The sequence below is a fragment of the Lissotriton helveticus genome, chromosome 8 (genome assembly GCF_964261635.1).
Source record: "Lissotriton helveticus chromosome 8, aLisHel1.1, whole genome shotgun sequence".
NCBI classification, from domain to species: domain Eukaryota; kingdom Metazoa; phylum Chordata; class Amphibia; order Caudata; family Salamandridae; genus Lissotriton; species Lissotriton helveticus.
Window position 1 is genome coordinate 807,618,471 of NC_136069.1, and position 26,665 is coordinate 807,645,135.

Sequence of the window (26,665 nt, forward strand, 5' to 3'; positions counted from 1 at the left end):
AGAATGACAAACCCATTGACTGAGCCAGTCCCGGTAAAGATCGGAAGTTTCAGAGATAGACACCAATTTGTAGTGTGCGATTCCAGTCCTGTATGTTTACTAGGAAGAGATATTTTGTGTAAACTCAATTGCACCATCTATTGTACCCCCAAGGGAGTAGAGTTGCAGACTAATGATGATGATGCTGACTTTAAAGTTGCAAACACGCACATGTGCATTGAGTTGTACCCTGTCATAACTGTGGAAGAACTTCCCTGGGATTTGAGAGATTCAGTCTCACCGAAGGTGTGGGACTTTACGGGGGAGGAGATAGGACTGATCAAAGGAGTAGAGCCTGTCAGAATCCAAGTGAAACCGAATGCTGACTTTCCTAGAACACCACAGTACAAGCTGACTCCAGAGACATTGGAAGGAATAAAACCCGTGATTGAGTCCATGATTAGACAAGGGATTCTGAAGGAGGTTATGGGCAGTCCCTGTAACTCTCCGATAATGGGCTTGCAGAAGCCAAGTGGGAAGTTCAGGATAGTGCAGGACCTACGAAAAATTAACAACATAGTCGTCCCATGTTGTCCAGTGGTACCGAATCCATCAGTAATATTGTTTCAGATACCGTTCCAAGCTGAGTGGTTTTCTGTGATTGATTTGTGTCAAGCTTTCTTTTCCATCCCACTGCATGAGGAAAGCCAATTTCTTTTTGCATTCAAAATAGAGAGTCGCGTATTAACATGGTGCCGTATCCCTCAAGGGTATACAGAGAGCCCATCGATCTTTAATCAGTTGCTGAAAAGGAATCTGGAGAGTCTGGTACTGCCACAGAACTCAGTTCTCGTACAGTACATAGACACCGAAGATACTTGTAGGATCGACACCATCGCCTTGTTGAACCATTTGGGAGAGAATGGACACAAGGTATCACCTAACAAGTTACAGTACTGCCTGCAAGAAGTGCAGTATCTGGGTCACAGAATAGAGCAGGCAAAGAGGAAGGTGTCGCCTAACAGAATTGAAACGATCATGAGAATGACTGTGCCCTCGACCCAGAGAGAGGTTAGAATGTTCCTGGGCATGGTCGGCTACTGCCGACAATGGATTGCAAACTTTTCCCTGAAAGCGAAACCCTTGCAGAAACTGACGCACAAGGACGTGGTTGATCCGGTACCATGGGACAAAGATTGTATGATGGCTTTTCTTGAGCTGAGAGAGGACTTGTGTCATGCTCCGGCTCTGGGGATGCCAGATTACCACAAATCATTTGCATTATTCTGCTGCGAGAGGGAAGGATGTGCTTTAGCTGTTTTAGTGCAGGATCATGGAGGAGTCCGTAGACCAGTTGCCTACTTTTCGGCTACCTTAGACCCAGTAGCCGCAGCGTTGCCCGGATGTCTCAAATCCGTTGCTGCAACAGGTGTCAGCATTGAAAGATGTGAAAGCATAGTGATGGGATATCCACTGACAGTGCATGTACCTCATTCTGTGGAATTGTTGATGACCAAGACCAGGACGCAGCACCTGACCAACAATAGGCTCCCACGCTACGAGCAGGTTATACTTGCTGCAGAGAATGTGACTCTAAGGAGGTGCTCTGTCTTGAATCCTGCTACTTTGTTGACATTACCAAATGATATAAATGATGATTGGGAAGACCATGATTGTCTTGATGTAACTGAACTATGCACCAAACCTAGGCCGGATATTGTTGATGTGCCATTGACAGACCCCGATGATATTTATTTTGTCGACGGCTCATGCATAAGAGACAATACTGGTCAGTTGAGAGCAGCATTTGCTGTCTGTACTATTTCTGGAATAATTGAAGCAGCCAGCCTGGAAGGAGTACACTCCGCGCAGGTGGCTGAGATCATTGCGTTGACGCGTGCCTGTCTGGCAGCCAACGGAATTCGGATTACCATCTTCACCGACAGCCAATATGGGTTTGGGGTGGTTCATGACTTCGGACAGTTGTGGTCGCAGAGGGGTTACATGACATCATCAGGCTCCCCAATCAGGAATGGCGAGTTCGTCAGGTTATTGCTGGAGGCGTTGCAAGGTCCTGCCGCAATAGCAGTGGTAAAATGTACAGCTCACACCAGAGGCACGGACTTCGTGACAATGGGGAATCGTTATGCTGATGAAGTTGCGCGCTATTGTGCAGAGCAGGGATACTCCTTTACTGAACAACACATTGAGGGACCGAGGGAAAGAACTGAGCTAAGCATGATGCTTGAGGTGGCAGATACCTGGGAAGAGTTGAGAGACATGCAAGGACAGACGTCAGATTATGAGAAAAAGGTGTGGGAATCGGCTGGTTGTGTCAAGGGAGATTTGGACATGTGGGTTTCAGCTGATGGAAGAGCTGTGTTGCCGAATGAGCTGGTGAGTGCGATGGCACGACAGATACATGGTCCTGTGCATCTGGGAAGGGATGCGATGTTGCGTGTGTTCAGACAGACATGGTACGATCCCAAATTTAGACAGGCTGCGGAAGCAGTATGTCAGAGATGTGTGACATGTCAACAGATAAATGTTGGGAAAAGAACACCAGTTACACTGAGTCACATTGGAAGGTCCGGCGGACCTTTTTACAGAATGCAAATAGACTTCATTGAAATGCCAAGGTGTAATAGCCTCAGGTATGTCTTGGTGATTGTGTGTGTGTTCTCTAGATGGGTTGAGGCATATCCCACTCGTAGGTGCGATACACTCACTGTAGCCAAACTATTGTTGAGGGAATTGGTGCCACGATTCGGGGTTCCGACCTCTTTGGAATCGGACAGAGGAAAACATTTTAATAGCGAAATTGTGAAGATGCTCTGCTCTGCTCTGAACATTGATCAAAGACTGCATTGTAGCTACCGTCCAGAGGCTTCTGGCATAGTAGAGCAGATCAATGGTACCCTAAAGGCCCGAATGGCAAAGGTGTGCTCATCCACGTCCCTGAAATGGCCCGATGCACTGCCGTTAGTATTAATGAGTATGCGTAGTACCCCGGATAGGAGGACAGGGCTCTCACCTCACGAAATTCTCATGGGGAGGGCTATGAGATTGCCATCTATTCCTACAACTGCCTTGCTGAATATCACAGATGACCTGATTCTTGATTATTGCAGGGGACTATCTGACGTCATCCGTTCTGTGTCCCTTCAGGTGCAGGCTGCTGAAGTTCCGGCTGCTAGCAACCTTTGTCATGACCTGTGCCCGGGTGACTGGGTATTCGTGAGAAAGCACGTGAGGAAGAGCTGCCTGGATGTATGCTGGAGAGGACCTTTCCAGGTGATACTCGTAACCACTACTGCCGTGAAGTGTGGCGGATTGCCGAATTGGGTCCATGCTTCTCACACCCGACGAGCTCCAGCACCTGAAGAAGGAACAGCTCCTCTCGTGGATGAGAACAATAACGACGAAGAGAATCCGAAAGAGGGAACAAGTCAAGCTGTGGGGGTGCCGGTAGAAGTTGGGAACTCCCCTGATCAAGCTGTGTATGATCACGACGACAGTGATACTGAATCCGCCCCAGAAGAAGGAAGTGGCGGAGAAGGTGATCAGAGTGCAGAAGAAACTGATGGGGAAGACGAACAGGGAGTGCAAACAAGAGGCCGGCGAGCAAGAGGTGCAGAAGCTCATTGGCCCGAAAGACGGAGGCGATTGAATGTGAGATTGGCTTCCGAAAGAGAACTTGCCCCTGTGTCCGAAGAGTCCGATTTGGAAGGGGAAAACAAAGGAGCTGCGCAGAGTGGTTCGAGAAGGTCAAGGAGGGTGCGAGTACCGTGCCAAAGATATGCCACTCCAGAGTGGACCTATCCTTTCACAAATGTTACGATTGCCAATGCCAGGGGTACTGAGGTCCGGGAGGGTGAGGTCAGTGGAAGTGACCAGCACAATCCCCAATGTTAAGCTGCAAGTGGTGCTGTTGATACCTGGACTTAAAATTGAAGGTATCCTGACACTCACCATTCCTAATCCCCCTCTCCTAAGCAAGATACGTGATTTACTCCTGGAAAGACTGGTCTTTCCTACCTTTGTTCCGGACATGCCAGCCTATGATGTAGTTGTGCTTCGCATGGAACTTTTTGATTATGTGTTGCAGGCAATCGGATCAAGTATAATCATAGACTATTAAGAGCCGTGAATTGAACTTTGAACTTTGAATTTGATTGACTTTGTGCTTTGCTTTGAAAAGAACTTTGAAAAGACTGTTGTGAGTAGCTGTTAAAACTAACCTAGAGCCGAGTGGAAGAAGAAGAAATTTGGGGACTTTCCAAAGAGGACGGAGAAGGGTTAGGGCTGTCTGAAAAGAAGAACTGAAACAAGAACTTCTGTTGCCAGGTGTGGTTCAAGAAACTCAAGTAACAAAGAAAAGAGACTTTGGGTGCTTTCTGAGAACGAACTGCTTGAGCCGAGACCATGGCGCCTGGAAACCCGAATCGTAGAGCCAAGTGCATAGTAGGCACCCTTTTAGCAGGAGTGATTCTCCTTATAGTTATAGTAGTTTCAGTTTCCTATTTTGCACCACACGAACAAGTAGAGAAGGCTGAGGGGACACAGGCACCTGACACCCCTAATTAGAAGAAAGAAAGGGAAAAGAGAGAAAAGGCCTTGCTGGCTGCAGAAAGTCGCAGGTTACATACAGATCTGTCTAAAGGAAATTTTGGGCAGAACGCATATGCAAAGCTGCTGTATGAATACATTGATGCAATGGATGCGAAAGACTGTTATGTGTGTATGCAATTGCCAGCTTCAGTAGATGAGGGTATTAGATACCATCGCCTTCCATTGACATATGGAATTTCATGTAGTTTGTTGATTAGCATATTGTATGGTAGAAATCATTTTGAATATTATTTTTCAAATTATGATGCTGTGTTACCAGAAGTCCCAAATTACAAGCACTTGAATAAGTGGGACTATTATAAATCAGAAGACAGACTGGGATATTTTTTCATTCCCACACAAGAGCTAGACACCCCGTATGCACACCGACACAATTTGACTTGTTCATTGTCAGAGGTGGAAAAGAAGTTCATTGAGCAGGTAGAAGACAGATACACGAAGCAAAAACAGTTGCGAGATTCAGGACAAGGAAAGGTAGATTGGACCGAAGAGGAGAAGAAGCACAAATCAAGAGGAAGTTATGGTCCAATAGCTCTAGATGAAGTACAGAAAGGGAAGTTGTGCCTTCACCGTCCACAGACTTATTATGAGAATGTGTATGTAGGTCATACCACGTGTGAACACACCTTTACGTTAGAGTACTACACAAAGGATTTCTTGAAGAGCGTGGTGCAGGTGATCCCTACTGAATATTTTGTATGTGGAAAGAATGCGTATGTGAGATTGCCAGAGAAGTGGTATGGAATGTGTTACCTAGCAATCATCTTTCCCAAGATTTACCATACTGAGGATTTTTCTCTCTTGGAGGGAGGGTCCCAAAGGAGGGTAAGGCGAGGAGAGAATGCTGGAGCAATTATTGGAGATGTGTTTGGAGCAGCGATACCTATGTTGGGAGTCATTTTGAATGACATCAAGATAAGGCGGTTAGCAACTGTAGTGGACGAACTGTCAATGAATACAGCCAAGCCATTAGTATTGGTCGAGGGTGAGATGTTGTCGATAAGGACAATGGTTTTACAGAACTGTCTTGCCCTAGACGTCATCCTAGCAAAAGAGGGCGGAGTCTGTAAACGTTTGAAGATGCAGGAATGCTGCACTTATATACCAGACAACTCTAAGGATCTGGAGACATATATAACCAACATTACTGCTATTCATTATGAGATTGAGGACTTGGCCCAAGAGAATGCATGGGAGACCGTTAACAAGGGATTTGGGAAGGTTGGAAACTGGTTTGCCAACCTAGGAAAGGGTTTCCTTGGATTTGTATTGAAACCCCTTATCATAGCAGTGGCATGTGTGATTGCCTTGTGGGGTTTAGTGAGGATGTGCAAGTGTTATAAGGCGAATAGATTGGCGAGATCAATGAGAGTACAAGAGATGCGAATGGAAAGACTGCAAGACAATCAGTACCGCAGTTTGAGAGCATTGGAGATGCTCAGAGGGGAAAAATGGCCACAAGCTCTGTTTAGCTTAGTTCTTACCCTGAGGATGATGTGAGGGTGGTGATGACACGGGTCATCAAAGGGGGGAACTGAGAGAGCGCCATTTAAAGTGAAATTTGTAGGGGTGCAGCATATGTACAAGTAGTCAGCACCCGCATATGTAGAGGCCTGTTAATCATGTTTAGATGCAATGTATGAAAGAGTACTAAAGTAAATTGGTATCAGAAAATGTGCAGAGCCAACGTTACAAAGTGCAATCGATGCTTGCTGAAAATAGATGCTTTAAATGAAACCTTCTTCTAATGCAACGTGTGTTTAGCAATGCAATTGAACTTGAGATCTGCTTTATCTGAAACGTAACGGTCTACACATATATATAATGATTTGCTTAAAGTAGAAAATGCATTTGCTGTTTAAGGTTGGAGGCCTAGCAAACTAAGAAGAAGGAATGCCAATGTAAAGTGTTGGGCCTATAAAACAAGCAGTGGCCTAGTTCCTTTGGAATTGGTGTAGGCCTGTTGGAGAATGCCTTGCTTGACATTTAACTGTAGAAATGATTTATAAATGAACTTTTATAAAATGTTGCAATATCTGTAGACTGTGAGCTATTTGCGTGAATTCCTTTGCAGGCGCCTCATCGAGCAGATAGTAGAGTAGAAGGGCCCATTGTGTGTGTATGTTAGGATTCTAGACCTAGACATGGAGGAGTAGACCCGGAATTCAAGGAGGCAACTTGAAAGGATGAAGAGCCTGAGACCCAAGGACGGCTGAACAGACACAGATGGATCCACGCCATGTGGAATTTTACAGAACCCAACACCTTCTAGAGGGGCGTACCTATAGGCGTGTCATTAACATTGTGGAGTTTCGTATTAGGGACAGGACCCCGAGGGTGGAGACAGAGCAGATGGCTGAGGAGCTAGAGAGAGCGGTCGCATGGGCAAGGAGCTTAGCAGCGGTGATGGAAATTCTAGTCTAAGAGAGAAGGTGGCGAACTTCTTAGGAAGTCACCACGGCTGACACCTTTTGGTTAGGTTGGGCTATTGTTGAGTAGGAATGTCATCTAGCATAGAGTAGGGACAGACTAATCTGAATTAATGTCTTTTATCCTGATGAGTACCAGAACTCAAGTTATAGCCATTCTGTTTAGTTTAATGATTCTGAAGTTGATTCTCGTTCTGTTCATTAGCCGGTTGAGACTTTTCCATAGGATTATGTTTGCATTAGTACCTGTTTATCTCTTGAACCTCTTGCTGAGGTGCCTGTATCTCCAGTTATTTTTGGTTATGTAATAAACCTTTTAAATTCAGTCTTTAGTCAGTGGTTCTTTGGGGAAAGTATTTTGGTATCTTGAATTTGAACTGTTTAGCTGTGATTAGATTACCTAAATTCACTCTATGACAGGTAAAAAGGTCCAGTCGACCTGTGACGGGATTCTGTAGAATGGTAAGCAGACTCTAGAGGTGAAATCCCACCTTTTCACTGACGCAGAAGGCCAGAGGAACAGGGAGGATCAAGTACACAAGAAGCAAACAGGACAAGACTGCTTGCAACTATTCATTACGTGCTGACTAGGGATATGCACAACTTGCTTTCTTTGCGTTTGAGTAATTCAGGAAAATTCTAGCCAAATTGCACACAACTAAGCAATTTAACATGGAAAGCGAAACTGTCATTTAGCGCTATAGTTTAGCCTGTGTCCTTGAGTCCATTTTGGCCAAAAGGACGTATTTTAGGTTAATTGTTACAAAAAACACAAGTGCCGTCATATAACAGCTGCATGCATCCTGGTGGTTCACATTGTTCCCATGCTCCTGTGCTAGAATCCTGCCGCACAGGCAGCATCATTTTGCCACATTACATATTGGCTTAATATCAAGAATTTTGTGTAACAAACAAAACACAAAATTCAATAAATCATGCGAGATTGCTGTGGCATTACGGAAATGTTGCCATCGTGTCGTGCTGATCGCCGCAACAACTGTGCCCATGGGCTGCTACTCCGTTGGAGCAGACGAGCGTTACCCCAATTAAATTCCCCCGAAATGACCCCTTGATGAAAAATAAGATGGTAATTGATTACTATTTTATTTTTCATCCCCTATCATGAACAAAGCATCAGGGTGGGGACAGAGCAGCTGCTGAGTGACAGCAGCAGGGAGGAGGATGGGCAGGCCTGTCACTTTTCAAAGTGCGCATGTCCTTATGGCCAGCCATCTTGCAATGGCCAGCTAGACATGCACAATTTGCAACCTCTAACCCAGCTGTTTTAAGACAGTTGGGTTAGAGTAAGTGCAGGCCTCTAGGGTACTGTGGAGCACCGAGTGAGGCAGCTCCCTCCAATTAGGGCACCGCTCTCACAGCATGAGAGCAGCACCCGGATTGATTAAGGGAGTTGCAGCATCCAGTTCCTGTGGGCGTCGGCGAAAGAAGAGCTCCAGAGCTGAGGACTTCCAGTGGTAAGTCTTTTTAATGTAATTTTGCTCACACGCGCGTCGGCTCGCCCCTACCCCGTAGATGCCAGCTGCCACTGGCTGTGCCCACTGACATTCACTTCCCCCTTGACATTTTGCAATTTCCCTTTTATCATGAACTGCTAACTACATTGCTAATTTGAGCCGCGGATCACCTGCACTCCCCAGCACCTCCCTTGCAGTATATTTTGAACCAGGCCCCTGTTACTAACTGGTGACACCACTGCCACCCAGGCTCCACCCAACTGACACTCATGGCTATGGCACATGAAAATGTCTTTTTCCACCCTCTCCCCAATTAGGTTTCTTCCATCGAATACTAATACAGCAAATAGGCCTCATCTGTGAAGAGAAACCCTGTGGGATGGATTAGTGCATTTAGCCGGAAGATTCCAGATTTATTTTCAGCTAGTGGTTCACTTATTGTCAGCATATTTTATCTTTGCCAGCTTCCAAAGACATTTCATTAAGTGATTACCAGCAGATTTTCACTGGCAGCAGGAAGAACTCAGCTTGAGGTTCATTTTCCATCTATTTTCAATGAGCTATCATTTTGGAAATACAAATGCTCCTCTGTATACACAAGCTCAGCAGTTATACCGTTTTAGTCAAGGACCAATTACACTGATGCACATAATGCTTTATATTAGTAAGAAAAAGATTTGTATTATAGGATAACATTAACATCACTATTATATGGCATTTCCAAAGAATGCTTAAGGAATGGCAAAAATATCCTTTTTTCACTTTCAACTGAACAACTTTCCAATTACTCTGAGGGAAAATGTTTCGGAGGCTAAGGACAGGGTTAGCTATAAATACTGCATGTATATTCTTGTAAATATATATGTTGTAAATATGTACTGTATAGAGCACTCTCTAGTCCATGGGTACTCACAAACATTTTCCCCGGGGCCACAAAGTTTGGTCTGTGGTGTGACCGAGGGCCGCACTGATACAAGCAGGGGTGTAAAGTGGCTGTAGGGGAAGCAAAACATGTATATCTAGTGGCTGTCTTTAAACATGAAGGTGTTCCTAAAGCTAAGGGCCTAGTTACTTCCTTTCCCTAACTTCAATTCCCCCTTAAATAAGTGCTTGCTGTTTATTTAGAAAAACGTCCATGGTAGTGCTGAGTCGAGTAAACAGAAGCCCAGTGCTGCTGCTGCCCAGGGGGCCGCATGTAAAGGTCAGAGTGGCCGCAAGCAGACCCCGGGCTGTACTTTGAGTATCACTGCTCTAGTCTCTTCTCTGTCTCACACCCGTCGAACTCCCTCTCCAATTCGTAGCGTGTTTTTGCACTCTAGGGACATATTTACAAGGAGTTAACACCACCACAATGTGACTTTTTCCGACGTTCTGGTGGCGTTAAGTCCTTTGCCATATTTACAGGGCGGCGTTAAGCCACTTAACGTGGCTAAACGCAGCCTTGTAAATAAATGCCCCAATTCATGTAGCACTTAGGGGCATACAATGGGTGTTGCAGTGAGTGTTCCACTGTAACACCCATTGCTTTTTGATGCTGCCCCATATTTACAAGGTTTGGGGCAGCCCCAAAAATATTGCCAGGGAATACCTGGTCTTAAACAGGCAAAGCGAGGAGAAATGCTTAATTTATCCTCGTATTTTGCTCTTTCCATGTGTGCTGCATTCTGCAGCACACATAGAAACAGCAAATCGCTTGTAAAGATTGTTTATGTGCAGGAAGTTGCCCCTTCCTGCACATAAACAATCACCCTTGCAGCGCAGGCACCCTTGCAACATGGCTCAAGGATGCCTGCATTGGCGCTAAGCGGCTTACTTACCGCCAGCACTGGGGGAAATGCAGGAGTGCGCCGCATCCCTGCATTTTGAAACTGACGGAGCCAGGCGTCACCAATTTTGGCAAAACGCTCAGCCAGTTTCTAGTAAACATGCCCCCTAGTGTCCAATAGACACAACACACATTGTTTCTTTATGCACAGTGCCTTAATGTTTGAGGGACTCCCATTCTATAATAATGTTCTCTTTAAAACAGTCTACTAAATCCTTGGAGCATGGGCAGCGCTATATTGAATACCTAAAACAAATCATAATAACAGAAAATAAATAAAAAATAAAAAATTACACAAAGCTTATCAGAATGCTCCCTTCTAATCATTTGCTAAGGAAACAATGGGTAAGTTGCGTCGAAGAAATTGTCTTTGCCAAGCATTTGTGATGTGCCCTAGCCAATTCTTAGCACTGTGCTGGATGTCGCAGTTCGGTGACAGGCTGAAGAGCCTTGTCACAAGGGGTTGCATTAATAATGCCTCAACAATATTGATTAGGCAGGATTCCCTCTGGAAATACTTGTGACTAAAAGAAAATGCAGAGATGGAGGCCTGAAAGGGACAGCAGATCTCTTAGCATTTGTAATTGTCTAGTGTTGTAAACCCCTGCCCTTTAAAGGTATGGCAGCGCCGGTCCCTAAAGGCAATGCCAAAATGTGTTACTTTGAAAAAGTGACACTGGAGAGCATGTAGCTGTTCATACATAGAACAACTATCTGCTTCCCCTGACTCACAGCGCCCATGTGCACAGAAGAAGCTGTCCCTCACAGGCAGGTTCCAATTAGCAAATAGTTACTAGAGGACAAGGATAACCATGGATGTCGATTCACCAAAATGCCTGGGGTAGGGGAAGTGAAATGACAAGCCCTTTGACCTTCACTTTCACTTCCACTCACACTCACATATACTCTTTTTTATGTAAACAAACTCTCACCTGCGAGCACACTTGCAATAGATATTTGAACTCTTTCGGTGCTCACGACGGCTCCTGGCCGTCATGAGTCACAGTAGACATGTGCTCATGACGGCCGGGAGCCGTCAGAACATTGCCGATCCGCCCACGCGCGGTTAATTCCCCGCCTGTGCTGGAGTTTTAATCAGTGGACAGACTTCTGACGGCTCCCAGCCATCATGAGCACACGCCCACCGTGATTTATGAAGGCTGGGAACCGTCATGAGTACCTGAGCACCACGACCAGCCCCGCCCCACCTCGAAAAGCAGTGAAATTCGCGCCGTGGAGAAGCGGTTAAAGCATTTTGTTACTCATCTCAGCTCCCAGGGAAGGTCATGTTCAACCTAATTGTGCTCCATGTTTTATTACACTAACAGAGACTAATGTAATATTATTCACTATTAATGTACTCCAAAATGAATAAAAACAAAGCGAGTAGAGCACCAACTAACGTCCGTAAGTATGAGCTGTCTCTGTATTCCTGGCACTGGTTTTGCCACCTCTGAGGCCAGGGGTCGCACAGGCAGGGCTAGAGGTCACAAGGGGCAAGCCAGTGGTCCAGTGGCGTAGCTAGCTCTTGTGTCATCCATGGCGGTCACTGCTTTTGCCGCCCGGCGACCGCGTGAAAGAGTGGGAGAAGTGACGGGAGTGCTGGCAGTTTTTGGGGCAGCCACATGAAAGAGCAGGGGGTGGAGGCTGCCAACCCCAAAGCTCGCGCCGCCCCTCCCCCCCTTGCTGCGCCACTGCAGGGGTCACAGCTGCGACCTCTGGTGACCCCTAAATTACATCCAAGTTGATAACCATTCAATGCTTTGCGCTGCCTGAGTTTCCACTAAGCATTGATATATTTCCGTGAGACCGTCGAGAAGAGGGAAACACCTCTGAGGTTCTCCTTTTTCATTGCAATTTGCAAGGAATAAGAGGGCTGAAATTGTGTGTTTGCAAAACCCTTTGCAACTCGCACTGTCATTTGAATTTATTGTTATTAATTTTCGTACCCCGCATAGCCTGTTACTATGCATGGGAAAAAATTTGCAAGCTTAGGGCTTTATCCGAGTATTTTATTAATATATTTTCAAAAAACAATCAGCAATTACAGATGTAGCACCTTTTTCTAGGCTCTGCAAGCTAACATTCTGCCTTAGGGTGGAGGCAAACATTTCCTTTCAAGATCAGATGAACAGAAGGAATTAAAATCACATAGAGGAGTAACTAGAGACAGCCTGAGATGGAGCGTTCAATTTGCACTGGTAGTTGCAGGTGGTGGGTGTGGCCTAACATTTTGGGGACCAGAGCTTATTTTACATCATCAGACTCTGACCCAGAGCAAGAGGGGTAATGATGGAGGAAGAGAAACAAGAGAATATTGAAAACATAGAAAGTAGCGATGGCAAAGAATCTACAAGAGTGAGATAAAAAGACAGGAACTGTAGGGTGGTGGAAAAAAGACGTGGAAACAAGACTTGGTATTCAGCAACCCCGGCTTTCAACAGCACCGGCGGCAAGCTCATAAGAAAATCTTTGCGCTCCTGCACAAATTAACCAATGTTGACCGCTCAATAAACAGTGCATCACAACAATATATAGCTACAGCTTAAACATATATTTTCCTTGGTACTTACATCTTGTGTTAGGGTTTCCAGCGATTTGCCCCTGCTGATTCTCTGGCTGTTGGAACCATGCCTAAGGGACCTGAAACAATCAAAACCACATAGATGTGAAATCCAAATAACAGCTTTTGACCTTTATGACTTTGGTATTATGAGGAACCAAAATCCTGACACACATTATCTCCAGTTCATAACCCTTGCCACAGTTTACATCAGAAGCTGATGCCTTCAATGGTCTTTAATCTGGCCTAACAGAAACCAATTTCCCCCCTCTGATCCCTAAATTGATAGTTCTACAGTCAAAGGAGGAAGTGGAATTTGAAATGAAAAGCTTGCTCCCCATTTCAATGAGGCAATCAGTTTTCATCACTTCAACAGCCAAAATGGACAATTTAATCCCCTTTTGAATCGCTTTAGATGCAGCCTGCATAAAGTGAATTTGTTCAGGAAAATTGTTTCGCGAGCAGGTTTCAGGCTGAAGCCTTACTAAGCGTAATCACCTGCGCTCTTGCCGGATGTGATGTTGCACACTGAGAATTGACCGCTCCTTGGCAGGTTGCCCCTCAAAGGATCCACTCAGCATGCGCTGCCTTGTGCAGGCCCTGTAAAATGAGTGATAAAAACAGCGGATAAGTTCTCAACAAAGTTTAATTACAGTAACAAATGTTGCATTCTTTGTTTTGCACACTGTGAGCCTGATACAAAGGCATTAGAATGCTGTAGAACAGAAGTTAATTACTTATCTCTTTTTGTTAAATTTTTTTTAGCATAAGAAGATAAAGTGATTTGCAAGAATCATAGACTGTTGAGCTGAAACACATACTTGGTAAAAAAAATTGCGAAGATGGCAGCACAAGCCACTAGGCCACATCTCTTCACTACATGTCAATAGATCCTTACAAAGCAATGTCAAGAACTGGAAAAGAACAAGGGTCAGGCCAAAGTGGACTGGCTAACTTTAAGGCCCCCATTCAGTCATGTCTGGCTATATCGTTGCTTAGGATTTTGCTCTGCCTGATTCAGAGTGGATAGGATTTCCTCACCTGTATTTCCGGGTGCGGGACAACCAGACCCAATTTTTCCAGTCTGTAATTCCAGCCATAGTGCAAAGGTGTGCATGCTGTCCAGCAAAGGATACACTTACATTATAAAATCCTATGTGTAGACAATGTTTTTGGGACATTTTACCCATGGGATGTGTGCTGTACAGTACAGCACACTTGCAATGAGTCAAAGGTTTGGAGAAAGTAAAACATTTCCCTGACTTTGTGCCTGACTCCAGGAGGCACTATGCAAACCCAGGTCTGAAAATCTTCGCACATCTGTCTTTGTGTCAAAAACCATTAGTGGTCAAAACCATTAAGGGTAGCATTGGAATGACCAAGTACAACCCATGGGATATCCCCTTGGAACAAAGTTGTGAAAAGCGCTACGCTAAGGGAAACTTAACAGCGCAAAACAGTTTTGTACTGGAAACTAAGGGGCAGATTTATGAAGGGCTTGCGCCGCCGGTGCGTCATTTTTAACATGGGAAAAAGTGACGCACCGGCGGCGCAAGGCCTTCATAAATCTGCCCTTAAATACTTTATCAAGACTTTTCCCTTCCTCTTCCCTAAACCCTAAAACCCTACCCCTGCTCAACACCCCCTGCCCCAGCCCTTCCCCTGCCCTACCTAAATCCTAAAGCCCTACCCCTATGCTACACCCCTGGGCCTCACTCCTCCCCTATCCTAAACCCTAAATCACTACCCCTGTGCTCACCCACTGGTTCCCAGTCCTTTCCCTACCCTAAAACACTAACCCTGCACTCTTCCCATCCCCAGCCCTTCTTTAACCCAAACCCCTAAAATAGTAGCCCCTCACCAAATGCCCAAACCCTCTTACCTCTCTCCTCGTGCAGGCAACTTGTCTGAGGGACAGTACACGTCATTGTGAGGAAGCGGAAGAGTCTCTCCGTTTCCTCTAACGACATGAATTGCCTACCACCATGGCTGTTTCCACCCAAATTCTCTTACTACTACACATATGCCTTTACCATGCATCCCTTTACAGCAACATTTGTTGTAAAGGCACGCGTGGTAAATGCATATGCGTAGTAAAAAAATTCATAGTAAACGCCACGCATTGTAATGGAACATGCTTTGTAATGCATGCTTTAGAATGGCATGCGTGGAAACAGCCATGTTATAATGTCTGTTTCCCAGGTGGAAGGCATGATGCAGGCCAACACCAGTTGGTTGCATTGCTGCAGAAAAATAGTTGCTGGTTGGGTATTTCAAAGTACAGGTCCTGTCCTCTGAAACAGTTATCTTCTGTGATTTACCCTTACAAAAGGAGTGGAAATACAAAACTGTGCAGCAGTTCAGAGAAGCGCAAGATCATTGTTACGAAAGGAGTCAAATTCAACTTTTTGACTTTCCCTTTTTGAATGAATGAATGAAAAATTCATAAAGCGCGAACAAATACCCTAAGGCGTCAAGGCGCTGCTACAGTTACAGCTAACTGGTGGGAGTAGGGAATGAAAGATCAAATTTCCAAGGCAAAAAGCCAGGTCTTCAAAGCATTACAAAAAGGAAGATGTAACTCTAAGCCGGATATGGAGAAAGGAAGAGTGTTCCAGAGCTTGGCTGCTGCGACCGAGAAGGTTTTTCCACACCATCGTGACCTTCTGTATCAACCAGACAATTTTTATTGGCTGATTGCAATTGTCTGATAGGGACATACAGGTGGAAGATGTTCCTGATTCCCTCTAGTCCTGAATTGTGTAGAGCCTTATGCACAATACACAAGGCTTTAAATACATTTCTTTTTTGTGAGCCAATGCACAATCTTGATGGCAGCCGAGATTGAATGCTATTTAGGGGTGTCTAGTACCAGTCTTTCTGTAGCATTCTTCACCAGCTGGAGTTTATTGATAGAATACTTGTTAGATTCTATAAGGGGGCATTACAGTAATCCAACTTTGATCAAATTAGTAACAAATTAGCTTGCTTCCGTGCGCCAAGGGAAATAAATGGAAATATATTTTCCTGTGCCTGGCTAGGACCAAGAAAAATAAAAATAGGCATAAAGGAAGACAGCTCGGTGGTGAATACATCTTAGCATGCTTTTTTTTATGAAAACAGGTGCACGCCCAACTGCACTTACTACAATCTTAGGGCAGCTCCTAGCTGCACTAACGTCTAAGGCCAGTTGTTAAGGTAACGCATAAGTGTGGGTCAGCAGCTTGGTTTATGCACAAATAAGTGCCTTTTAGTGATATAATTAGGGGGAGATTTACTAAGATTTTGTGCCGTGTTTGCATCACCAAAGGGATGCAAAATGACGCAAAATCTTTTTTTGCAAATTTTCTTTCCATCGCTAAACTTGTTTAGGGCTGGAAATAACGTAAAAGTAATGCGAAGCAGCCCATAGCTCTGCTTCGCATTACTTTGCGCCATGGGGGCGTGCCAAGGGTGGTGCATGGGCGTTCCCATGCAACCACCCAAGGGTTCTCAAGCTAAACTTAATTTACCAAATACAGTAGAATGGGTTTAGCAGGAGAAAACTGCGCCCTTTTAAACTAGGTGCAAGGAAGGAGATTTCTCCTTCCTTTTCCGACTGTGCAAAGTGGGAAAAGCTTTCCCCCATGTCTAGGCATAGTTTTTTGTACAGGAAGGGTATGCATCCGGTACAAAACCTATGCTGGACTCACACACACCCTAGCACTATGGGGCCTCATTTATGAGGCCTTGCGTGAGTTTTGCGCTTCCGATGCGTCACTTTTTGTGACGCATCGGCGGCGTAAAATATGCCTCCTGATGCGCACTATTTACAAAGTGACGCATCTAAGCAGATGCGTCACTTTGTAAACCCCTGCGCTACATTATACCTGCGTCAGGTATAATGTATGCAGAGGGGGAGTTCACCCGCAAAAAGCCTCATAATAGTGACGCAGTGAAATCTCCTGCTCCCTCCCTGTCATGCAGCACAGCCTCGCGGGGGCTGCGCTGCGTGGAAATTTGTTAACCCCCCCCTATATATCGTTCATGTGGACTTCGTAAGAACTGGAAGACATCTCAGTAGTCAGCGACGATTGTCTGAAGTTGATGCGGTAATGTGGAGTGGTTCGTTTTTCAGTAATAGCTCCGAAGAGCATCACACAGAGCAGAGAGACATCAGCAAAACATCTGTGGGAGCTGAGATGATTAAATAGAATATTTATAACATGGCTGCCCGCCGTGAAGGGTTCCTCGGGGCTCCAAGGAGAAAACACAGTGATAACAGGGCTGGGATTACAATGCAGCCCACAGTGGAGGAGAGGCAACGTAGCATGTGTTTTCCCACAACTTAAAGACAGATGCCTTCTGGGGACGCAAAGAACGAGGAAGTCCTACAATCTCCGTTGCAGCGTGCGCAATGTAATTCATTTTATTTATTTCGTTACCTACCTCTGTTCGGCCGTATGCTGTAGTTTACTACCCCCCACCCTGCCCCTCCCCTGCCTCACCACCCGCAGCACTCCCCCGAGGAGCTGCTACTGGTTAACAGCTTTGGGTCGGTGGCATTGGCCACATCACGTAAACAGATTTGTACAGTATCAGTTAAACAGAATTTGTTCTGTTGTCTTTGGATATGTTGGTGCTAATGCCAGTATCAATTAAGCAGATTTGGGTTGGTGGTATTGGTAAAGAAATTTGTCTTGGCATTTTGGCTCTAATCACGTAACAGATTTCAGATAGTGACATTTCAGGCTGATGGAAGTAAAAGTATTGGTATGATTTACATTTATGCGCCGTATCTGTGCAGAGCATAATGATCCTACCATATTGTTTTGATTCGTAGAATGTGTTTTTCCTTGTCAGCAGTGGTATTTCAATAAATAATATTTTGCACAACAAATTGAAATAACGGCAGCACAAACCTGTCGAATTGATATGGTCAAGACTGGATTGGAAACTTAAATCAGCCCTTGGTAAAATGTTCCGCCCATAACAGGAGAAAGGGGCAATGGGTGCAGCTCACCCTGCTCTTAAAGCTGTCTAGGCTCAGTAGCCTCCCAGAGAAATGCTAGTGTGGCAAAGTGGCAGCGGCAGCTCCTCCGCAATGGAGGAGGAGCATCGCCCTACTGCCTGGCTCAGAGCCAGCAAATGAAAAATAAAAACAATGTTCTTGCATCGTTTTATTATTCATTTGCTGGCTCTGAACCAGCGCTGTAGGGAGGGGCCGGGCCGAGGCATGGGAGGCGGGAGAAGGAGTGCTATGTGCGCTCACTAAGTGCCCATATGTGCTTGGCCGACAGTCTCAGGCTGGCCAAAACACACATGCGCACTTAGGTTTTTCCAGCCCAGCTGCATTGAACAGCCGGGCTGGAGAAACCCCCACAGACTCCCTGGTCTGAGTGTCTTTCTAGCCTGCTCAGGCCAATCCCCATGCTGCTGTGCAGCACGGGGATTGGATGGGAGTCTGCCCCCGGGGGTTGCTGGGACCAGAAAGAGGAGGGGAGGCATGACGCGGGAGGTGGCTGGCGGCTTCAGGTAAATCTTTTTTTTAATTGATATATTATTACTAAGGTTTGGGGAATACCATACTAACAATGCTCAATTAATATTTATCATATCATGTGAAGACATGATAATATAAGGTAATACCTTGCCAACAATGCTCAATTAATACTTATCATATCATGTGAAGACATAATGACATAAGGGAATACTATGCCAACAATGCTCAATTAATATTTATCATATCATGTGAACATGTGAATACATAATAATATAATAGAATAACGTTTTTGACATTACAAGGTTTGGCAAAACAATTTGAGTATTCTCAAAAGAATTTCTGCATAACCTGCTGATGCCCACTCCTTTCACTGGTACTTGGACGTTAGACTGCCATTATAGACCTGGCTCAGACTTTAAAAGGTACCATTTATACTCAATATTCTTGGAGCTATAATGGGACTAAAGACACATCTGTTAATTGCGCATGATTTACAAATAAAAGTGAAAAATTGTACTCAACAAATCAACTATGAAGTAACTTTTTACTCGGAAAGAGTGAGGTCTGGATCATTTGAGAGTATTCCACTGACATCAATATGATTTAAGTGTGTGCTACCAAAATAACATTGTAAGAATATCTGCTGAATTTGTATCCTATATATAATTTAGAAAAATATCACCCCACTAGATGTAATAATAAAAAACAACAATCAATAGAATTATATTTTTGCCAAAAATATTCAAGATATTATATTTCTGTATACATTCCGACTTGCAACTCTATATAGGCTGCGCTACAGGACAGCATCTTTAAATTAAAACATAATAATACATATGATAAAATTTAGAATTTTAGAGTGAGGTCATTTAATAGAGCTAGCTAGAGGCAGGCATGTTACTTGTATATCCAGTGCTTTTAGTCTCTAATACTTTCAGGCGATGGGTACTGGTCCTTTATTTTTCCTAAGGGATGGCCGTTTTTGTATTGGGCCTTATTTCCAAAGTGAGGTGGTACAGTAATTCCCATAACTAGTGACACTCAGGTGCATATTTACAAGCACTTAACGCCGCTGTAGCGTCAATTTTTTTACGTTACGGCGGCTTCTTTTTATCGCTTTATTTACAAGTTGCCGCTAACTGCAGTTCGCAGCACTTTTCCAGACTAAACGTGAGTTTTCAAGATTGCCACTTCTGTTAGTGGGATTTAACAAAAAATTAGATGCAAGGTGGGCATTCCCATGCAAAAACTGCTGCTAACCCCACTTTGCGATATTTACAAATAAATTTCCGTCCGGCGATAACCCCTAAAAACTGCTGCTAAGTTCAGTTAGAGCCAGTTTTTTTAAGACCAGAAAATAGATGGTCTTAAAATTGGAGCAAACACTTGGCGACTCATTTCAGAGGTTTTGGAACTGGACAGCGCTGCAAGGAATGTTACTGCATTGCCCTGCAACAAAACAAAAGGGCAGGAATGTGCACTATCAATAAGATAGGGTGCGTTCCTGGGCCTCATTCATGAAAAGTGTTGCATCGCTGCAACAAAACAGCATTGCAACTCTTTTCACTACACCCTTTTTGCGACACCATGGATGTGCTTTATTCACTGTTCGGTGCTCCAATAACAGATACGTCTGGCATCCGGATGTATTTGTCAGCGCTAAAGTCAAGTATTAATGCGCTGTTGTATCACAAGCATGACACAACTCCAGCAATGCATGGGGCCAGCATATCCCTATGGCACTGCTTCACCCTTACACCTGCCATGAGGCAGGCGTAAGGTTCTGGCACAGTGGCGTCCTAGAATTGTTGCAGTGAAGTCTGATGGATTTCACTGTGCCAATCCTATGCGTGGGAACGCCCACCCTTCATAGTTCATACCTGATGTAGGTATAATGTAGCACAGGCTTTCATAAGGTCACGCCTATGCCTAGATGTAAATGTATTTTGATTTATATAGCGCACGAATCACCCAGGGGTCTCAAGGCGCTTGCTTAGGGAACCCGTCCTGGTATTCCCCTGTGAGATACCCCGGCAGGGTATTCACAAGGTGAAAGCCAGGCATCCCGCCGCGAGGGGCCGTAGTGGAGATTAAGCAAGCTATTGCCCAGAGTCGCAGAGTGTGACCCCGTGAGTCGAGTAGGCACCGGAGCGAGAATTGTCGAGTCCGTGGAATTTTTGAGCCCGAGACCCGCTGAGGCGGGGAATCGAACCCTGGTCCACGGCTGATCTCAGCTTCCGGGTCTGCCGCCTCAAACCACTGAGCCACGCTTCTCCACAGATGCGTCTCTTTGTAAATATAGCGCAACATGGTGCAAAATTAATGCTGCAAGTAAGTCAAGAAAATGACGCACGTGTGGCTTCAAACTGTTGGAAGGGGCTCAAGGGGCTCATGAATGAGCCCTCTGCATTTTCCCCTACATTGATGCACAATGGCTGCCATGCACCAATGCAGGCACCATTGCGTCATGGTGTCGCGGATATGATATGATATGATATGAGAAGACATTTATATAGCGCACTGTCGCTCCAAGGAGCATCCTGGCGCTTTAGCTCCATTGCTAATAAGATGGTGAGCTTTTACTGTTTATTGATGTTTTGTCCAACGGAGTTAAACAAGTGTTTTGCAAGTTGAGTCAGCTGGTCCATAAATCCATGTTTTAAGGGATTTTTTAAATGTCTGTTCAGAAGTAATTGTGCGAAGGTGGAAGGGCAGTTTGTTCCATGCCTTAGCACCTATGACTGCCAGAGATTTTCCTCCTTTTGTGGCTAGTCTGAATTTAGGGACAATCCTCAGATTGGCGGTGGCTGACCTAAGTTCTCTTGTAGGATGGTATCTATTGAACCTCTTATACAGATATCGTGGACCACGCTTATAGAAAGCCCTAAAGGTGATCACGAGGACTTTAAACAGAATGCGTTTTTGGATGGGGAGCCAGTGCAGCATGTCCAATGCGGCCGATGCCGAGAGTTGATTGATGTTGTGCAGGAAGGGACACCTGCCTGCCAAAAACATATAAATCCAGGGTATTTCGTTTTTCTCTGTGTGGTGTGCATTGACGGCAGATTTGAAGGTTGTGTGAATTTCAGGGGTATTGTTATGGCTCCAGCTCTTCTTGAGACATCTGCAGGTGCGTCTGGACTAGTGGAGTTCGCAGGAGTGAACCAGTTAGCCTTATTGACATGCTGTTTGCCTGTTGTCTTGAGGGGTGCCAGGGTGTTGGCACAGTTGGTGATCCATCGGTGAAAGTTGCGCGCTGCGATGTTGGCGTATATAAGCGTTGGCGGAGTGGTGGTGCTGAGGGATTTGACCAGAAGTTCTTTGGTGGCCTTAATCCAGCTGCGACGGGGCGATGATGGCAGTGGTATACAGTGGGCATGGTGAAGGCGTGATGTACACCACAATGATGGTCAGTCCAGGAGAGTTTGGTGGTGTGGCTGTGGTTGAAGTTCTCACTGGCGGAGAAGACGGGCTGGAGCGTGTCTCCAGCTATGTGGGGTGGTGCGGTGACTAGTTGCTTGAGTCCAATGTTGTCGAGGTTTCCAAGGAAGGGGGTGGTGTTCTGGTCACTGGGGTTGTCCAGGTGGAAATTGAGGTCTCAGAGTGGGATGTACTTGGTGGTTGGGAGGGTCTGGGGTGCGATGAGGTCTACAATGGCATCTGTGAATGGTGATTCATGACCCGGGTGCCTGTAGATGAGGGTGCCGCACAGGGTGGTTCCATGTTCGCTGTTGGGTCATTAGAGTGCATGGTTAGTCGGAGTGCGCTTTTGTAGACAATGGCAATGCCTCCTCCTGGACAGTCAGGGTCGTCTGGCAAGTGAGTTTGCAGCCATCGGGGATGGTGATGACAATGTTCAGTTCAGTGCAGAGGTTGGTCCAGGTTTCTGTGAAGAAGGCGATGTCTGAAGAGGTGGCATCGAGGAGGTCCCAGATTTCTGTGGTGTATTTGTGGAGGGACAACACATTGAGGAGGATGCAGTTGAGCTTTTATGGTGCACTGTTGGTTGGCTTGGCGGCAAGAGGCGCCGGTGTGCTGATGTGGCAGGAGGTGCATTTGCAGTTTCGGCAGGCTCAGGGTGCAAGGGTATTCTTCTGTGATGCTAGATGGCACGCGGCGTGGCGTCCAGGGTTGAGGGCGAGAAGGGTGCTGGCATTGTAGCAGTGGAGTGTTCGAGAGGCAGGGTCCCTGGTGCTGGGCACAGTACAGGGGCGGACGGACGCTGATCGGCTTGCCTTCAGCGCACCAGTGGCATGCCCACTGCACATGGCCTCACAGGGTCTGCCATTAAGTAGTGCTGCAAGGGGGCTAGACAGCTAGGAGGCGGGAAACGTGGGAAAGGACACTGGAGGGGGTGAGGACGGTTTTATTGCAGGGACAAGTAATCAGATAAATAAGGTTCGTACTGTTACAGTTCGTGAATCTTCTGAGCTGCCAAGGCCGGTCAGTACCAATGTCGATATGGTATGTCTTCGATGTTTGAGGACAGGCAGCACAATTCCGGCATGGATGGTGTCCTGTAACAGCAGGCAGGTCCCACAGTGTCCCTCGAGGAATAGTAGTTTTCGGTCTGGTATGAACTAGTTGGTCCTTCAGACTTTGTCCTCTTTTGAAGGCAAACAAAGGAGGTGGCAAAGGATCCGTGCCAGTATTTAAAATCCTCCAATGTTTCTTTACAATCTTTTGCACTTGGTTGGAATGTGTGCAGAAGGTATTGACACATGTTATCCTTTCCTGTTTAGGTTTCGGAGGCACCAGCTCCAGTAGACTCTCTCTGTTATTATTAGAGGCCCTTTTCTTTGAGCTCCGAATCAGGCGTTTAGGATAGTTCTTATCAGCCAAATTGGCCGCCAATGTCCTTGAAAGGACCTCAAAAGCGGGCTTCGTGGAGCAATTCCTTTGTATTCGGAGGAATTGCCCAAAGGGCAAGTTATCCCTTAGAGCCTTCGGATGACAGCTCTCATAGCTCAACAAAGAATTCCTTTCCATGGGTTTGCGATAAAGTTCGGATTGTAGCCCTGTAGCCGAAGATGTAATTAGCAGGTTTAGAAAAGCCAGTTGATGTTTATCAAATTCAATAGTGAATTTGAGGAATTGATTCCTCTCATTCAGCCAGAGATGAAAAAGCTGAAGCTCCTCCACCGTCCCCCGCCAGACTACCAGGATGTCGTCTATATACCTTTTCCACAATCGCAGACACTGCTGATGTGGATTTGTGTCTGCAAAAATGTGGTCCTGTTCAAACTTGTGGACATACAGGTTAGCGAGACTAGGAGCAAAAACGCTGCCCATGCTAGTCCCGCTAACCTGCAGATAGATCGACTCCTCAAACTGGAAAAAATTCTCAGTCATGGCCAAAGTGGCCAGGGTCATAATTAGTCTTGCCGGCGTGATGGAGTTAAGGTCTCTATCTGTCAAAAGTCCCTCAATCACCTCCAGCGTTTCAGTCTGGGGGATAGATGTATATAGACTTTCAACATCAAAAGACACAAGGATGTCCAGATCTACGTTATACTCAATGTCAGGGAGAATTCTAAGACTGCAGAAACATGTCGACCTAAGATTCTTGTTGGTAGTTGTTTGTTACACTACTATGCACTGTTTTTATTGACTTGGGAGTGAAGGGGTGCAGAATAAATGATTTTCCCCGTCACTATCCAATTTTATAGCATTTCACTTTTTCACTGATGCACTCTCACTCTAGTTAGCACTGCTATTCAGTTCCTTCATAGACACTATTTTTTATACTTGAGCCTTTCCTCACTGACATACTCACCTCAGATTAGGTTATAGGATCTGCCGATCTGTTGTGGGTATCTGTACCCTCGAAGTTTGAGAGTACCCAGATGATGAAGGGCGGTCTTGTTAGTGGACTGATGGGAACTCTCTCACATTGAGGAGGTTCCCTTGGCAAGATTACACATTTGCTTTTGAACACGGTAGTTTGTTGTGAAGGATACATAACTTAGTTAGTCCCGTGACCCACTGCTATTTCTGTGTTGGTGTACATGCTAGTTAGGGGGCATAGCAGTCTTGGTCGTTAAACTTCCCCTAGGACCCTCCACCCCCAGTGTTTTGTAGTCCCCTATACACCCAAAAGCAAGTTAACAAGGGGCAACAAAAGGAAGCACCACCTGGTTGCCTCTTCCGATCTAACAGTGGCTACCAGATTCTGTGTTCTCCAGTTCCCCCACGAGTAACAGCGGATCAACCTGCATACCGAAGGACCTGGGCCAGAACTGTCACCCGTGCCCCTGGCACCCACTGCCACCAGTGACTGATCTCAACGACTTGAGCCAGATAGTGAAGTCCCCCACCAGTCTTGTGCGGTGCCCTTGGTCGTGTAGGTCAGCTGCAGTGCAGGGATTGCTCAGGGCATGGTGTGCGTCACCCACAGGTGCTAGGCTTGGGCCCTGTGGCTCGCCCCAGTCCTCCTCCGCTACTCGTTCCACCTTCTCCTCACCTGGACATTGACCCCGGGGCTCAATACACTGCACTCTCTCCAAATTTGTGACTCCGCATGCAGGAGCCTCAGCCAGGTAGTTTTTCACAAGCCTGGGTACAGCAGTCACCGCAAACTTCACTGGGGAACCTCCTGATGCAGGTGATGCAACAGGGCCCCCTAAGGTGTGAAGTCGCAGTGCTCCCACCACACAAGTTTGGCGCAGCTCAGGGGCCTCATTCTCCGCGCAACATGTGATGCAGGGAGGCACGGCCCATCATTGGTAATCTACTCCGGTGTAGTGGTGGCATCTGGTATGCGATGCAGACCTCCCTACGTTGGTGTGCAGGAGCGGCTCTACCATTCAAAGCTCCAAGGGGCGTCAGGCAGTCTTTTCACACAGGTCAGCAACCTGTCTCCATGCGACCTTGTGTGGAGAAGTGTGGCTCAATGGTTAGAGCGGCAGACCTTGATGCAGAACGCTGGCCAGGGACCAGGGTTCGATTCCCGCCTCGGCGGGATCGGGCTTAAATTCCTCTGACCGGATATTCTCGCCTCAGTGCCGAATCTAAGCATGGGCCCCACGCTGCAACTCTGGGCAATAGCTTGCTTAGTCTCCACAACGGCCCCCGATGCACAAGGGATGCCTGGTTTCACCATGGATGCCCAGGAGTGGACACCTCACAAGGAAAAGCCAGGAGGGGTTCCCTTGTGGTAGGAGTACAAGCGCCGGGATGCCTCCGGGTTACTGTTCGCGCTATACAAATACAACACCTTCCAGACTTCACCATAAGCTAAGGGTGATCGCCGATGCCTTAACATCTACTGCCACGGGCCAGCAACTCCACAGCATCTCTGCCTCCAACTCTGGGTCACAGACGCAAGCCCAACAAGGCCTCTGGGCCCTGGGGACTGTCCCTGCTTTCAAGGTTTTGTCTGCCACGGTAATGCAAGGAAGGCGTTATGAAAAGTGATGCATCACTGTTTTTTACTAGCGATGCGCCTCCTTTTATAATTGTAGCCCTGAATCTGCATTTTCTCCTCCCCTAGTGCTCTGGCAGGTCATGCTGGCTGTTGGGGGATTTAGGGGGGTTGTTGATCTGTGCTTCACTTGGCCCTGGCTGCTCCATTTTGCATTCCATTGGTTTTTTTTTCAATTTTTCATTGGAGTTAGACTTACAGTCTATTTTTGCCTCTAGAGGCAAAAAAAAGTCACGGTGGGCTGACTAACGTGTGTTTTTTTGCCGCTAATGGGCCTTTTGTCATTTTTCTCTTGCCAACACCAAACTTTTTATCACCTTGATGCCAGTGTTAGCAGCAGTTTTCACCGCGGCTAGCTGTTACCATCGCTATGTAGCAACGTACTGTAAATACATTGCTAACAGGGCAATAGATTTTGGTGATTGGCCGCGTTAAGAAAACTGCCGCTAACTAACGCTAACACTAGTTAGCAGCAGTTCTTGTAAATATACCCCTCAGGGGCATATTTACAAGCCCCTATCGCCATCACAACAAAGTGACTTGTGATGGCGATAGGGGCCTTGCCTTATTTACAAGGTAGCGTTAAGTCACTTAACGTGGCTTAAAGCTGACTTTTAATAATGCCCCATGTCACGCTATGCTTAGCGTGAAAGGGTAGGGCAATGGGTGTTGCGGTGGGTGTTCACCGCAACACCCATTGATTCCGATGTTGACTCCTATTTACAAGGGAGGCGTAAATAGGAGGCATCGCAAGAATTAAGACCAGGTTTTTCCTGGTCTTACCCTGGCGCAACGAGGATCAGTGTTTGATTTCTCCTCGTTTTTGCCGTTTTCATGTGTGCTGCGTTGTGCAGCAC

General features: G+C 46.0%; 1 protein-coding gene across 1 annotated transcript in view; it reads right to left on the reverse strand.

The window, feature by feature from the left end:
• Nucleotides 1-26,665, reverse strand: part of NALCN (sodium leak channel, non-selective) — a 3,094,418-nt gene that overhangs the window by 354,185 nt on the left and 2,713,568 nt on the right. The window contains exons 21-22 of the mRNA XM_078657626.1: nucleotides 13,402-13,503; nucleotides 12,914-12,983 (exon numbers count right to left, since the gene is read on the reverse strand). Coding sequence (XP_078513752.1) covers nucleotides 12,914-12,983; nucleotides 13,402-13,503 — 172 coding nt within the window. The remainder of the gene's footprint in view (nucleotides 1-12,913; nucleotides 12,984-13,401; nucleotides 13,504-26,665) is intronic.